Below are 15,110 nucleotides of genomic sequence, written 5' to 3'. Positions count from 1 at the left end.
CTCACATAGGAGGTAGAGGATTATTTGTTTTGGGAGGTTTAGTGGTTGGGTTTTTATTTGTTTGTTTGATCTTGGTTCTTTTGAAAGTAATTTCTGGGATACAGTACATTCAAAGCACAAACAGGCTGCTGGAAAGTCATAATGCAAGTCTGAAGAAATTATAAAATTATTCACAAGACTTCTGGTGGTTTATAAATGAATGCGGAAATTAATCCATTTGTGGTTTTTACTCTCCTGTATCCTCAGAGAAAGCTACATCTGTGGAACTCTAGTGGAGGAGAGTTGTATTTTCTGCTTTTCCCTTTTTTAAAAAAATTAAACTTATGAAAGTTCTCACAGATAGAAAAATATTGTTATAAAGGCATACACATCCCCTAGTCTAGACAGAAATCTCCCATTCTTTTTGTTAAAAATGCCCTCCTCTCCCTTTCTAGAGGGAGTATTCTTCAGCCTACTGAACCTACAGTAGAAAAATAAAAACAAAAAAATTACAGACTAATTTACTTTATCTTTGGAAATTAAGAACTAGAATCAGCACAGTTTCACTAGAAATAATCAAAAGTCAAATGGGGAAGTCTAAAATGCATACAATCTGTAATTTGTTCCTTCTTCTAAAGAAACGAACACATAAGCCTAATTTTATCTTAAAACAGATTTTGTATTTCATCATCCATTCCAATCATTTCCTTCCTGATGTGCTCAATAAATGAGTCTCTTAGGAATTAGTTCCGAACATTCAGGTTTGCAATGAATCAGGATCCCAAAGTCATTAAGGCATTTTGAAGACATGAAAATTCCAAATATTGAGGTTTCAGAAGTAGTAACTTTGGAGGGCTTCTTTGTCCGTCCTTTCACTTTTTTCAGCCTTCGGGATTTACTCATTAAGTTATTGTTTCCTCCACAGTCATGAATATTAGAACTTACTTTTTAAAACACTATTACAAATACCTGAGATTGCTTTTTAACCCCCATTACCTGCAGAAGACAGTTCTAAATAAGTGCTAAAAGAAATGAGATAGCAAAGGTAGATTCAGTTGGAGGATGAAGCCAGAGTACCAACTCATTATTCACCATTCAGGGCAGCTTCACTACAATATTACAAAGTTTTAGGGGTTTAGAATATTGTTTAAATAGTAAATATCAAATAACTACAAGTTTTCCACAGAAAATCTATTTTAGTACTCCTCTTTCAAAGTATTAATAGCTTCATCTGCCTGAGACAATACAACAGAACAACAAGACGGACTGACCTCTTGCCATCTTTCAAACTACTTATTCTTCTGTCCTGCTGCCTTGGAAGGAGTTTTCCAGCACTCCCACTACAAAAAAGAAACTAGAAAACCCTAAACAATTTCCCTCACATAGACAATTTTAATGTCTCAGCTGTATTAGTGCACACAGCTCTCACATTAAGGTTTTCTGCACCAGCAGTTCCAGAAACTTTGAAAGTTTCCTTGAAGTCTGAAGAATGGCCTTTGGCTTGGTTTCCCTGTAGTATTCTTAAACCCAAACCGGTTAATTATGGCCCAGAGAAGTGTACTATTAGATGGTGGAATATTGGCTGCATCTTCAGGCTCAAGAGGTTGAAACCAATATTATAAACTCCAACTGACAGCTGAGCAGCATCAACAGGCATTGATATTAGTGCCAATAATATGCAATATCTTTATGAACAACCTGAACAATGGGGTGTAAGGTGCTACAAGAGCAAGTTTGTTGCTGACACCAAACTGGTAGGGTAGGGACTGGTATGGACTGGTTGAGAGGCTGGAAGGCAGAGCTGCTATTTGTATCAGCCTCAACAGGCTGAGTATGTTCATAACTTTACTAGACAAGACCCTAAGCAACCTGATGAAAACTGGCCTCACTTAGAGGAGGGGAACAGGCCAGATGACTTTTTTAGAGATGTCTTCCAATCTATATTACTGTTACGATTCCTTGTCTATTACAGTGTAATTTATTATACACCTGTGCTGAAAAATCTTCAGTACCTAGCTTTAAACATGCAGGTTGTCCATATCTGTCTCTTGTGATGAAGTTTAGCTACAGTATAACCTCACAATATTATTATTATTATTCATATTTAGGATACAGGTTTAACTCTCTCAAGATTAACCTGAAGTTATACTTTTCACGTTTATGTCTGAGCCACTAGCTTCAAATAGCCAAAGTGGCAGAAGTTTATTTTTGTTTTGTAGGAAACCATCAACCTATGACTTAAGTGAAAGATTTCCAATTTGAGGATTAGATAAAGGCATTTTTATAGAACAACAATAATTAAATATTTTCAGAGCAATTACTGGTTACATTGAAGCTACATACAACTTTTGAAAAAACTGTCAGGTCAATTTTGAGTGGTACTTAGCTGCACATTCACATCAGTGCAATAATTGGTCATATCAACTCTTCTCTTCTTGTGCTTTTCAATCAGGCCAAAGACACCCAGTTTCCACTGGAAAGCAAGATCCTTCAAATATTTCAGTGTAAAAGTAGACAAATGTACAGCTGACAGGCTGTTTCCATTCTTTGCCCTACAATGTTTTTTCCCAGATTATCTTGTCTTTTAAGTAGGCTTTAGGAACAAACAACAATGGGACAGACAGTGTTTCAGTCTTCAATATTCAAGAAATAGCCTAGAAATATTTAGGCATATTTATCTTCAGTCAACCAACATCTACATTTATTTAAGGTTATTGGCTACATGACAGACTGGCAAGAAAAGGCAGTAACTGGCAGTAAGAAGCTTTCAACCACAAATTACAACCTAAACTAAACACTCCTCTTACTTTGTGTAGAATTCAGTACTCAACAGAAGAGGAAATACTTTTCTTTCATTGCATTTATTTTCCACCTAGTAACTGTATCATTTTAGATGATTCACTCCCAAAACAGAAAAGTGAAAAAAACCAACCATACAATAATGTTTTCCAATTACACCTAACTATTAAAAGATTGTTTTAAAAACCAATCTTCCCAAAACTGCATTTAGAGATAAATGCAAAGTTAAAAGAACTAGAGGGGAAATTAATGGCTTCTGATACTTCTCTGTCACTGTCCCTCCCATTCCATTAGGACCAAGTGCTGAACCAAAAAGAACTGAGTACGTAAAAAAATCAGTACTTTCTGGTTGAGTCCTATGAATTCCAGCTGAACATGTTGGTCTACAATCTGTTTCTCTAGGAAGACAGACTTACTAAATTCAGTAAGAATAAAGTTATCCATATCACCCATAAAAGAGAAATTGCACTACTTCCATATATATTTTACACTAGAAAACTACTGCACTGTCTAGCCTTAACAGTGCTATCCTAGGGCACAGAGACCCCAGATTTGGAAGATGCACATGTAGTGATTTAGAAGCTGCTACAAGGGTTCTAGAATTGAAAACAAACTTAGAAATCTGTAAAGTTATGTGACTTATTTGACCAAATATCTCCTTGACCTAGCAAATTGTCAGGAGTTTAAAGCATACCGTTAAACACGGCAGGGGAGAGAAGGAGGGGGAAGAAGAGGCATGTAAGTTCATCATGTTCTAAACAAAGATGGAGAGGAACAAAGAATATGTCCTTGAAGGGGTATTGCCCAGAGGCTTGGTCAAGATCAGAATTTACAAAGGCATCAACAGCAAAACAGACTGGATGCAAACAATCTTGATAAGATCCTTTTATCAGAATCTGAGAACGCTTATATTGCTTCTTTCACCCTGCCATGCCTGAAGGAAGAACCATAAATCGAACTATGATGACTGAACTATAAGATGAATGTGTTCACTAGACAAAGGAAGTAGGAGGATGGCCTGGCATATCATGAATGGTCATCCAGGTCAAACAGAATAATTTTGGTTGAAAAAGACTTTTAAGATCATCGAGTCCAACCATTAACCTAACACTGCTAAGTCCACCACTGAAACATGTCCCAAAGTGCCACATCTAAATGTCTTTTAAACACCTCCAGGGATGGTGACTCAATGACTTCCCCAGGTAAGCATATAGTATATTGCAGGTAAAGACAATAATCTGACAAAAACATCTCCTCGCTCCATGAAATGAGCATTTCCTCTATGAAACATATTTCAGACTGCCATCATAACACAAATACCTCTGCATGGATGGTAAGGGTACCAGTGGTCAGAAACAGTGGCTTATTCCCAGTATTTTGAACAAACACTTAACTGAGACTCTTTTTTTTTCCTCCAACATATACAAAAAAAAAACAAGTTGTTTTATGAGAAATGCCCAGAGATGTTAGAAAATGCAAAGGCAGTGGCTCATGAAGGCACTTGAAAGATCACCTAGTTCCAACCCCACTGCCATGGGTAGGGACACCTTCCACTAAACCAGGTTGCTGAAAGCCCCATCAAGCCTGGACTTAAACAGCTCCAGGGATGGGCCACCCACAGCTTCCCTGGGCAGCCTGTTGCAGTGCCTCACCACCCTCATGATGAAGAATTTCTTCCTTATATTTAAGCTAAATCTACCCTTTTTCAGTTTAAAGTCATTATCTCTTGTCCTATCACTACATGCCCTTGTAAAATCCCCAAGATACTGCTCAAGGCAAACTCCTGGTCAAAAAAGTCCAACCACTAGTAGAGGATTCCACTCCTCTCTGTAGTTTCCAGCCATTCATAGAGGGATTTCAATTCCTTTGCAATGTACCCAGTAATTCCTGTGCTTGACACAATTGGCATTTAAAGTTTCCTTAAGTTTTTCCAACTGGAACACAGCGACTTTCTGTCAGCCTACGCAACTCAGCATGCTGGACTACTCCAGTAGCAGGAACTTTTTCCCCACAGAAAGAGCTCACTGCTCTCTGCTTACTTACAATGCTGTCATTCGGTGTGGTACCTACCCACCACCACCCACACGGTGTCTTCTAAAGAGGCAGGCAGACGCCTGGTTTCAAGAAGTCATACCCTTATTGTTGTTAATAAAACAAGAGCTGGACACAGACTGGCTATACGTCCTACGCAGATTCTACATTTCAATCACTTCTACCTTTTACTCTATTAGTATCTCCAGTATTTCCTGCAAATGGGTCAGGAGACTGTTGTGTCTCAAATCTGGCAGTTTCACGTGCAAAATACACAGATCTGAGTTCTTTACACCTTTTTAAATCATTCATCACCTTGTTACTAACAGAAGAACACTTCTGAATTCAGATGACTTCCATCTGGTTCTGTGAAAATGTAAACTTCGTCTAGAAGCACACATTAAATAAAAACCAGGTATCAAACTGTCCTTCCTACATGGACCAAGATTTTGATTATATATGCACCTTTTTTAAAAAGGTAACCACAGAAATAGCTATTACTCTTCTGGTTGGGGTTCAGAAAAAACTTACCCACACAGCTATACCAGCAGAATCCTCCAGTGTAAACAGTTGCAAAACTAAAACTGCACTTTCACCATGGCAGCTTGTTTAGCTTGGAGCAGGACAGAAGAATTACTAGAACAATACAAAACATAACTTTCATCTTATACGTGGGTCCTCACAAAGCACTGTCAGTATAGCAGAACGGGAATTCTATGTGTTTCTTGGATGGGTACCAGCACAGCTGCAAATGAGAAATACATTGCAAGTAAACTTGACACCTGCATCAAGTGAATACCTACGAACTGAGAAACGCTTTCTAACATAACTAAATGCAGTTATAAAGCTTAATATTTAAAAAGAGAAAACTTGCATAGTAATGATAATTACATACAATTTAGTTACCTTTCACAACCTGAAGAACTGTTACAAGTCAACACACCCCAAATCCCACAGTGCTTAATATTTAGACTGAAATCAACTTTCAAGATTCAACAAGATATCAAGAAACTACTTTACAACTACTGAAAAGGAAAAAAGTTGCAAGTTGGAGAAGAATGAGGGGTGACCTCATTAGTGTTTATAAATATATAACGGGTGAGTGTCACAAAGATGGAGCCAGGCTCTTCTTAGTGACAAGCAATAATAAGACAAGGGACAATGGGTATAAACTGGAACACAAGAGGTTCCACTTAAATACGAGAAGAAACTTCTCAGTGAGGGTGACAGAGCACTGGAACAGGCTGCCCAGGGAGGTTGTGGAGTCTCCTTCTCTGGAGACATTCAAAACCCACCTGGACACATTCCTGTGTAACCTCATCTAGGTGTTCCTGCTCCAGCACGGGGATTGGACTAGATGGTCTTTTGAGGTCCCTTCCAACCCCCAAAATTCTGTGATTCTGTGATTTCAGAAGCCATTTTCAAAAGCCACTATTACTTAGATAAGCACTAATGCTGAGAAGATAAAAACAGCCTTGACACCTGTCACAATGGCCTCTAAATACAAGGTGTTACCACTACTCCCAACCTGTCACCATCTGTTTTTACAGCTTCCCCTATGGTTTCTGTCCTCTACCACCTTCAATACAAAATACATTTAAGACACAGAACTTCATGACCTAGCTCTATTAACTTGCTATTGAACAGAAGAGAAATTAATCATTAATGAATAATGATCTGCTAGTGTTCTTCATGCCTATTTCAAGATAACTAAGGCAAAAAAACTCTTACTTTCCTTATTCCACCATATGCTATATCATTCAATTCTCCAGCTGCATTGCAGCTGTCATTAGATGACACTTCTTTGGGACAACAACTGGGTTTGTATTCCATTTGGGGCAGAGAAGCTTCTAGACACTACATATGTTCTGTGAGTGCATTTTGTTGACAGCTACACATTTTAATTTCAGACTATCAGAATCTCCTATCATAGCTCTCCACCAGAGTAGCTTGCTGATCATAAAAGGGAGATGCTTAGCATAAAATGGCTATCCCATTCTAGATAAAGACTATTCTCTTGAAAAATAAGACAATAAAACGCACAGCAAAGCTCTAACAGAACATCTCCTGAAAAGTAATTTTAAAACAGAGCACTCATAGCTCTGTGTGGTGTAAGACGTTACATTCAGTGTGTATTACTACTCAGTCACTATGTATAGCATAGTAAAGCATGAGAAAGACAGCAAGAAACAGAGTGTTGTAGATCATTCCAACAAATCACTATCTATATCACAGCCTTCTTTTGTCCAGGAACTTCAACTGATCACATTGAATCCATGCTTTAAAATACTTTCTCATGAATAAACGGATATATGAAACACAGTACAAGTAAATACACTGCAAAATATTCTTTGGTAAGTTGTCACTCCCATTTGACACTGGGGAGAGTTTTTGAAGCCACCCACCATCAGGAACGACCTAGTGTTCTCCAGTTAAATAATTCTTAGGAATGCACTTGGTAATGATTAAAAACGACTAAGAAATGTGAAATACTGAACAGAGAGAGCTTTGCATTAGTTTATGCCACTCAAAAATGCAACACGTGCTACTAGCAAGTTTCCCCAATATTACATTGTACAACAGGTATCTACATTTATTAAAATTTGACCCTGAAAATGTGATAGAATGCTTAAATGCTAGTTACAGAAGTAATTAGTATCAAGGTACAAGAAGTTTCCAAGAAGTGCCAACATCTGCCAACAGGCAGCAAAGTTACTGGGCCCTCAGAAACATGGCAACAGGCAAAAACTTCCTTCTCAGAGCCTAAATATGTTAACCCTAATAAATAAGCTGCCCTTAATAATGCAGCAGAAACTACAGCAGCATATTCCCACATCAGACTCTAATGGCTGCTGAGCTAGGAATGTCTTTTCCTGGAAAGCAAACATGTTTTGAGCAATACTTACACAGAACAAACAAGCAAAAACCCCAACCACCACCAAACTAGCAAATTCCAAACCACATCACCCAAAAAAACTACCAAAAGAACACTAGTTCAGAGAACAAGGACACCAGTCTCAAAGAACAAAAAGAGACATCACCCAAACCCAAACAAAGACAACTGGGGATGTGGTACACAGCAGACGGCCCTAAAATATCATGATGTATAACACTTGCTGCAAGGTGCAAGCCCATTATTAACTGGGTTAAGACTAGTTTACTTAAGGAAGTAAAGATACAGCATTTTAAGAGCTCCTGTAGAAGCACAGAAGGCACGTATTTAGAGGGCTTGGTATAAAACCACAGTCTAAGAAGCTTGCATGCTCTGAAGCCAGAGGATTAAAGAACTCACTTGTATTTCTCACTCTACAAAGCAAGAATACTGAGTATTGAAAAAATATTGAAGACCTATGCCAAAACACTTTACCTCAATCTAAAGACATACACGTAATTATTCTCAAAACCCACAACTTTAAATATTTCTACTGTTCTAAAACTCATTCCTCACCTTCCAATACCTTCTTACATGAAAGTGTGACCTGTAAAAGTGTGTGCTGTGAAAGTGCTTAGGATGTCACAAAAAAGGGATTACTGACTTCAGGTATGGAGAACATGTTTTAATCTTCTGCTGCTTTAGGACCAAAGATCTTACTTTCTAGTGTTGTTTTAATAACCTATAATATTAACCAAAACAGGAACTACAAGTTTTTTTTAGAGGGATGGTGGTCATCATGTGCAAAATTGTAGACTAAAATCCAGCTTTGTTCAAAGTTTCCTGTGGCCTTTTTTATTAACTGCAAAAAAAGCTAAAAACTTAAGTTATCATTCTTCAGAATTCCTCTAGGAGTATTATAAATCAATGCCAGATTTTTATACTAGTAGCAAACCACAGAGGACAGTGGTGTTGGCTGATAAAAATATCTTCCTCTGTCTTCAAAAAAATGCTTTTTAAACCACTACATTTTTTCCAGTGCAGGAAATACTTTTGGGTTCCAAACTGAATAATATTTACACCTGAACATCTAGTCAGAGCTGATAAATCAGCTTTCTTTCATTACTATTGTTTTGACCATTCTTTAGCAAGGCACGTTTCTCAGTTTGATCTTCAAAAATACCTAGAACTTACCCTCTGCCAGTGGGAAGACAATGAAAAAGAAAAAAAAGGTCACAGGTCGTGACAGGTCTGATTTATTTAGAATAAATAGCACGTTTTCTGTCGGGACGCGGCACTGTATCGACCACTGTACAGCCTCCCCGCAGTCCATCACACTTCCCCACACCGTGTGATGGCGATCCCTCCCCACGCAGCCAGCCCACGCCAAGGTGCAGCCACGGGCAGGACCGCTCCGCACAACCGCACCGGAGCGACAACCGCACCGGAGGGCAGCGCTGCGGCCCCGCGGGACGAGCCCCCGCCCGCACCGGGCGCTTCCCGACGCCCGCTCCGGCCGCCCCTCTCCCAGCCCCGCGGGCTCACCTCGGCGGCCGGGATGTTCACCACACCTGTCGACCTCCTCTTCTCCCTCAGCTTCCTCTTCTCGATCTGCCCCTTCCCCTTCCTGGCGCTGGGGCCAGAACTCTTCCCCTTGGCCACCAGCTTCTCCTCGGCCTCGGGGGAGCCGGCCGCGGCGGCGGGAGGGGGCTTGGCGCCGGGCTCAGCCCCCCGGCCCCCGGCGAGGGTCGGCGGCGGCTCCTTGGCAGGGGCGGCCCGGCCCAGGGCGGCGCTGGACAGGCTGACGCAGTTGACGGCCCCGCCGGCGGGGGGCGCCGGGCGGTCGGGCGGGACGGCGGGGCCGCCGGGGGGCAGGTTGTTGTTCAGCTCGGCGGAGGAGGCGCCCCCTGCGGGCCGGGCCTCCCCGCCGGGGGCCGCGGCCGGCGCTTGTTTCGCCCGCATCTTCTCCCGCTTGGCTTTCCACTCCTCCAGAAAGTCCGTGGTGCTGCCCCCGGTGCCGCGATAGCCGCCGGTCGCCATGTTCCCGGCGGGCTGGACGGTGAGAGCGCCCCACCAGCACCTCTGCCGCCGCCGCCCGCCCTGAGGCGGCTCTGGTGCCGCCCGGAGAGGAGAGGTCCCGGCGGGGCGGGCGGGAGAGACGGGGGCGGGGAGAGAGACTCAGAGAAGCACAAACACCCTGGAGAGAAACAAAAGCGGAGATGTGAACCGTCCCGCAGGGCTGCCCGTCCTTGTCTCAGCTGCCCAGGGAGCCCCCGAGTCTCCATCACCGCCCGCCCTCGCACGCCGGACACCCGCAGGTCGGACGGCGCTGCGCGGCCCCGGCGCACCACCCCGCTCCCACCGGGGCTCCCCTCACCCCTGGGCGCGGGGCCGCCCCGCGGTGCCCGCCTCCCCCGCTCGCCGACGCCCGCCTGCCACGGCAACGGCGAAGCGCCGTCCCTCGCCCCCGGGGCCGGAGCGTGTGCCATCCCCCCGACGCCCGCTTGCCTGCCAGGGGACCGTGTTCCCGCGCGGGGCGGGGCGGAGGCGGCCGGCGCTCACCTCCCGCCCGGCGGGGCCCCGGCTCGGGCGCTCCCCAGCGCCGGCGGCACCAGGTGAGCGGCACCGCCTCCCGCCGTCCCGGAAGGAGCGGCGCGGCCCCGAGGCTTCCCGAGCTCCCCTTCTCTCCCTCTCTCCCTCCCCTTTCCCCATCGCGGCGCGGACAGAGCCGAAGCCAGGGCGGAAACTGCCGAGATGGCCTCAACAATGGGGTGAGGGCGGAGAGGCCCCGCCCGGCCCGGTGCGCTGCGCGCCGCGACCTGACCGCGCCGGGTGCCGGCCCGCCGCGGGGCCCCGCCGCCCGCCCGGGAAGGGGACACGGACCCCGGCGCTCTCGACGAGCGGCAACGCGGGCGGGAGGGGGCGAGGAGCAGAGCGGGACGCCGCCGCCCGCCTCAGTCCGCGCTCCCGCCTCACGGGCAGCTTTAACGGGCGGGGGCTGCCGGATCCCGGGCAGGAGGGGCAGGAGGAGGCGGTCTGCTGTCACCCCCCCGGGCCCGCGGGGGCTCCGAACCCGCCCCGCACCTGCCGGAGAGCCTCCGGTGAGGGGAGCCGAGGAGCCGGCGTGGGGCCGCCTCACCGCGGGGCAGGTGCCCGGGCTCCTGTCAGCGGCGGCGGGGCACGAAGCGCGTGTAAAGCTGGGCTTGGCCAAGCTGCGGCTGTCGTTAGGGAAACGCCGCGCTGGGGACAGAAGCGCCGGTTCGGCCTGAAAACGCGGTGACTGCCGCTGCTGCCGCGTCGTCGCTGAGCGGGGTCGATGCACGGTGGGAAAAGCCTGAAGTTAATCGCTCCCGCAGCACAGTAACTTCCTCTGGTCCGCTCCTCTGGCGGGCAGACCCAAGTTGTTCAGCGCAGTTCGCTCCCGCAGGCGGGAGGCTGGGAAAGAGCCTGTGTTTTCGTGATGTTACAAGAAACAAAGATTCAAGGGGGTTCCGCCAGTCACGCTGCAAAGGCTTGAAAGATGTCTCGTTTATAAATAACACAGCCTTCAGCGGGGAAACTCAACCGGGTTAAATGTTAGGGGAAACCAACCTGCGGGGAATGCGGTGGGAGTGTACAGTACCCAATAAACGGTTTGTGTAGGTGATCAAGTGGCTGAACCTGCACGGAAACCTCAGCTTTTTGGGGTTTGCTGAATTCGCTATGTCTTAATAGCGCCCTGAAAATCGGTCGTGGTGTTTTTCGAAATCGCTGCTTTCAATACATTTGTGGTTTGTTTTGTCCCGCTTTATAAAAGAGTATGCTGAGGAAATGAAGGGGTGCATTGGTGCTACCTTTCCAGCAGGCTCAGGACAAGATACAACCTTACCTCAGAGGAAATCCATATAGCCTGGGTTTACAGAGCTGGGGCACATTCTCACACCTCATCACCTTTCTTTTTTTTTTTTTTCTTTTTTCTCTTTCAGATTTACTCCTGAATTTGGCTGCCTGGTGAATAAAATTAATTAGGACTTCGGAACATAAACCTTGCAAAAGTTTTTGGTTTCTTTATACAGAACAAAAATAATAAATAGATGCTACAGATGCAGTTAAAAAATATTTAGCAAAGTGGTGCCCCAGATATTTAGCTCTGGGCTCTCCGCATGCTACAGTATAAATAACAGGCTTAGTCCATGTAATTACTTTCACCTTAGGTGTGTCTCTACCTCATTCTCTTCCACAGCAGTGGGCACTGTCTCACCCTACCAACCCTCTCTGCCCTTCTGATTATCCCTCATTTACTTGGACTTTTTGCTTATATCTGATTTCTGCTCTGGTTTGGGTTTAGTTTGTTGTTGTTATTGGGTGGAGTTTTTTTTTGATGTGGCAGTTGTTTTTGAAGGGTTGCTTAAATGTTTGTATATATGGAAGTAACGGTTTCAGCATCCTCAGTGCCGACAAAACCTCAGATCTTTCAGGATAAGTGAAAATCCCAAAACAGAGCAGGCTGGTTGTTCTGTCTTATGCTGGAAAGCTGTAAATAGGCAGAAAAGTAGATGGTGAAAACATAGCTCTGTAATAGCTCTACTTTTAATACTCAGCAATACAAAATTGATAAAGTCTTATTTCTATTTGCAGATCAGGCATTTAACAAAAAGTTGACCTAACAAAAGTTTTGACTAAGCACCCTCCTGAAAAAAACGTTCTTACCTTCACTCTGTAGAGTTTTTAAGTTAGAAAACTACTCAATTGTATTTTTAGAAAAAGCAATTTAGAAAAAGGATCCTTCATGTGAATTCTTGTCTTTCCCATTCTGCCATTTTTTTTCCATTTATACAATGAAGAACATTTCTTGAGATAATCATATCACTGTGACAATACCAGTATTTCGCCCCTCACCCCATGAGCAGCACATCTGGCCAAAAATGAGTAAAAAGAGTCAGATGAGAAAGTCGTTACTTATAGTATGTTGTGTATATGGAGAAATACAGCAATGTATTTTATTAATAGTTCTTAGGATACCCTCAGCTGCTGCCTGGGCCCTTCTCTCTGCGGCAATCCTTAGCAGCAAACAAGGCTTAGATGTGCTCACCCTGCTTCGCATCTTATCTGCCCACCTTTCTTATATGTAGGAGGTGCCCTTGCCAGGCTTTAGCTGCATCTGCCATTGCTGTTGAATAAGAAAAACATTCCGGTTTGGGTTTGGTTTTTTGTTGTTTTTATATTTTTTTAGTGGCAAAAAGGCTTTGTGTTCCTTACAGTCTGTTATATATTAACAGAAGTTATGTTGTGGTGAGTGAGGTTGGGCTTAAGTGCCCAATACAAAAATGCTGACTGTCAGATGTTTGCATCTCAATAAGGTTGTCTGTGCTGGAGAGCTTTCAGGGATAAAGTCCCAAATAGTTTAAGTATCACACTGCATGTTTTCCTCTGCCACAATGGAGAACAGCTTAATAGCTTGCAAACATTTTTAGACCAGCACTTTTTTCTTACCAAAAAAATGCTCAGGATATTCTTAAGTCCTACAAATACAATTCATTTTATTAGCTATGTTTTAAGCTGGCATAATGACAAGGATCCCTAAGCTTTAAGAGACTGTTTTTTATATAGTCAGTATTATGGAATGAGACTCTCCCCTCGAGGTAGAATTACCACTAGGACTGGGTAGGATGATCTTGACCTCCTCTGCCAGGCATAAAACAAACACTTTTCATTTTTCAATTTAGAGTAAAACCCATCATTTATTCTTAAAATCCTGAGGAAATGAAGAGCCTTTTGGGGTTGGGTACTTCAAAGCTGTTTCCTTTGTAAAGGGTTGAAAACTGTTAAAGATTTTTGTAATTTCTTCTAGAGATTCAACAAAATTATCCAGTTCTGCATAAAAGTTTATCTGAGCCTTAATCTTTTCTGAAGTGGCAGTTTTCAAGGTCTGGAAAATAAAACAGCAAACACAATAACATATTAATGACTGAGGAAATTAAGGACAACATCCAAATTCCAGCCTAATGTCTGTTTGCTTGTTACCATTGTGCTCTCAGCTTAGTGAACCGCATCTATGGAAGATTTACCTGCCTGTCCACAAAGATGATTAAGGGAGTGGAGCATCTCCCTTATGAGGAAAGGCTGAGGGAGCTGGGGCTCTTTAGCTTGGAGAAGAGGAGGCCGAGGGGTGACCTCATTAATGTTTATAAATATATAAAGTATGAGTGTCACAAGGATGGAGCCAGGCTCTTCTCAGTGACAACCCGTGACAAGACAAGAGGCAGTGGGTGCAAACTGGAACACAGGAGGTTCCACTTAAATACGAGAGGAAACTTCTTCACAATGAGGGTGACAGAGCACTGGAACAGGCTGCCCAGGGAGGTTGTGGAGTCTCCTGCTCTGGAGACATTCAAAACCTGCCTGGATGCCTTCCTGTGTAACCTCATCTAGGTGTTCCTGCTCCGGCAGGGGGATTGGACTAGATGATCTTTCAAGGTCCCTTCCAATCCTTGACATTCTGTGATTCTGTGCCTCAAACACACCCTTCTGCTCCAGACTTCACCCACCTCTGCCTGTGTCACCTGAGCTTCCATGAAACTCTTTCACTTCGTGCACCCATCTACAGCTTCCCATATCTGATCCCCTTTGATGTCCATTCGATCAACATCCTTCATGTTTCTTCTCCCAATGCAAACTTTTTCAGTCACGTACTTTTTCTATGATACATGCTTTATCGCTTATGCTTTATTAAACTATGTTTATTAAGCTCACTCTGGTGCTGTGCCTTTAAATCTTTGCTTTAAATTTCACCTGCTGGATACAACCTTCACACCCATTGCTGTACCCCAACTAACCTATCTACCTACTTATTTCTGCTCTAGCCTTCCATGTTGCTTAAAATGGCAGAGAAATCTTACTGCCATCTTTCTGTAGAAATATTGGTTCCTCTTTTTAACCATAACACTTCAAAAACCTCTCTTTAAACCTTTCACACTGATTCTCTCACCGTAACTTCCCTCTAATCTTTCTGTAAAATCTCCACTTCTGCTCCGTGACATTTCTAATGTCAAATGTCCCCCTAAAAGTAAAATAATCCTCAACCATAATACTGCTATCCCTCTTGACTCTTCCTTGTAACCTTTTCTTACTCCTGCATCCCAAGCCCATGCTCTGCTGTCCTGCAGCAATCCTCCTCTCTCCAGCCACCCTGCTGCCTCACCCAGTGAAATGTGCATTGCAAGTGTCTTCCTCCTTGCGCTCCTTTGTTATTCCCAGTTATATTGCTAACAGAACATTTAATATCCCCACTAGAAATGGTCAAAAGAGTTTGGAAAATTAGGTGGTGCTCCGTAGTCTTGAGCACTGGCCTCTTTCCCATGACTTCAGAAGATTCATTTGTGGAGCATCTCAGTGAAGTTGTGGAAGGTAACATGGAGATGCTGATGGTCTCATTGCTGGACGGTGAAGT

General features: G+C 44.0%; 1 protein-coding gene across 1 annotated transcript in view; it reads right to left on the bottom strand.

Moving 5' to 3' along the window:
- PAWR (pro-apoptotic WT1 regulator) overlaps positions 1–9,878 on the bottom strand; it is an 82,062-nt gene extending 72,184 nt beyond the window's left edge. The window contains exon 1 of the mRNA XM_082043563.1: positions 9,227–9,878. Within this exon, the coding sequence (XP_081899689.1) occupies positions 9,227–9,721 (495 nt within the window). The 5' untranslated portion in view covers positions 9,722–9,878. The remainder of the gene's footprint in view (positions 1–9,226) is intronic.
- Positions 9,879–15,110: the final 5,232 nt, after the last annotated feature.

Source organism: Streptopelia decaocto (genome assembly GCF_964273445.1).
Source record: "Streptopelia decaocto genome assembly, chromosome: 1".
In the NCBI taxonomy this organism is placed as follows: domain Eukaryota; kingdom Metazoa; phylum Chordata; class Aves; order Columbiformes; family Columbidae; genus Streptopelia; species Streptopelia decaocto.
This window is presented reverse-complemented; position numbering and strand designations above follow the sequence as displayed.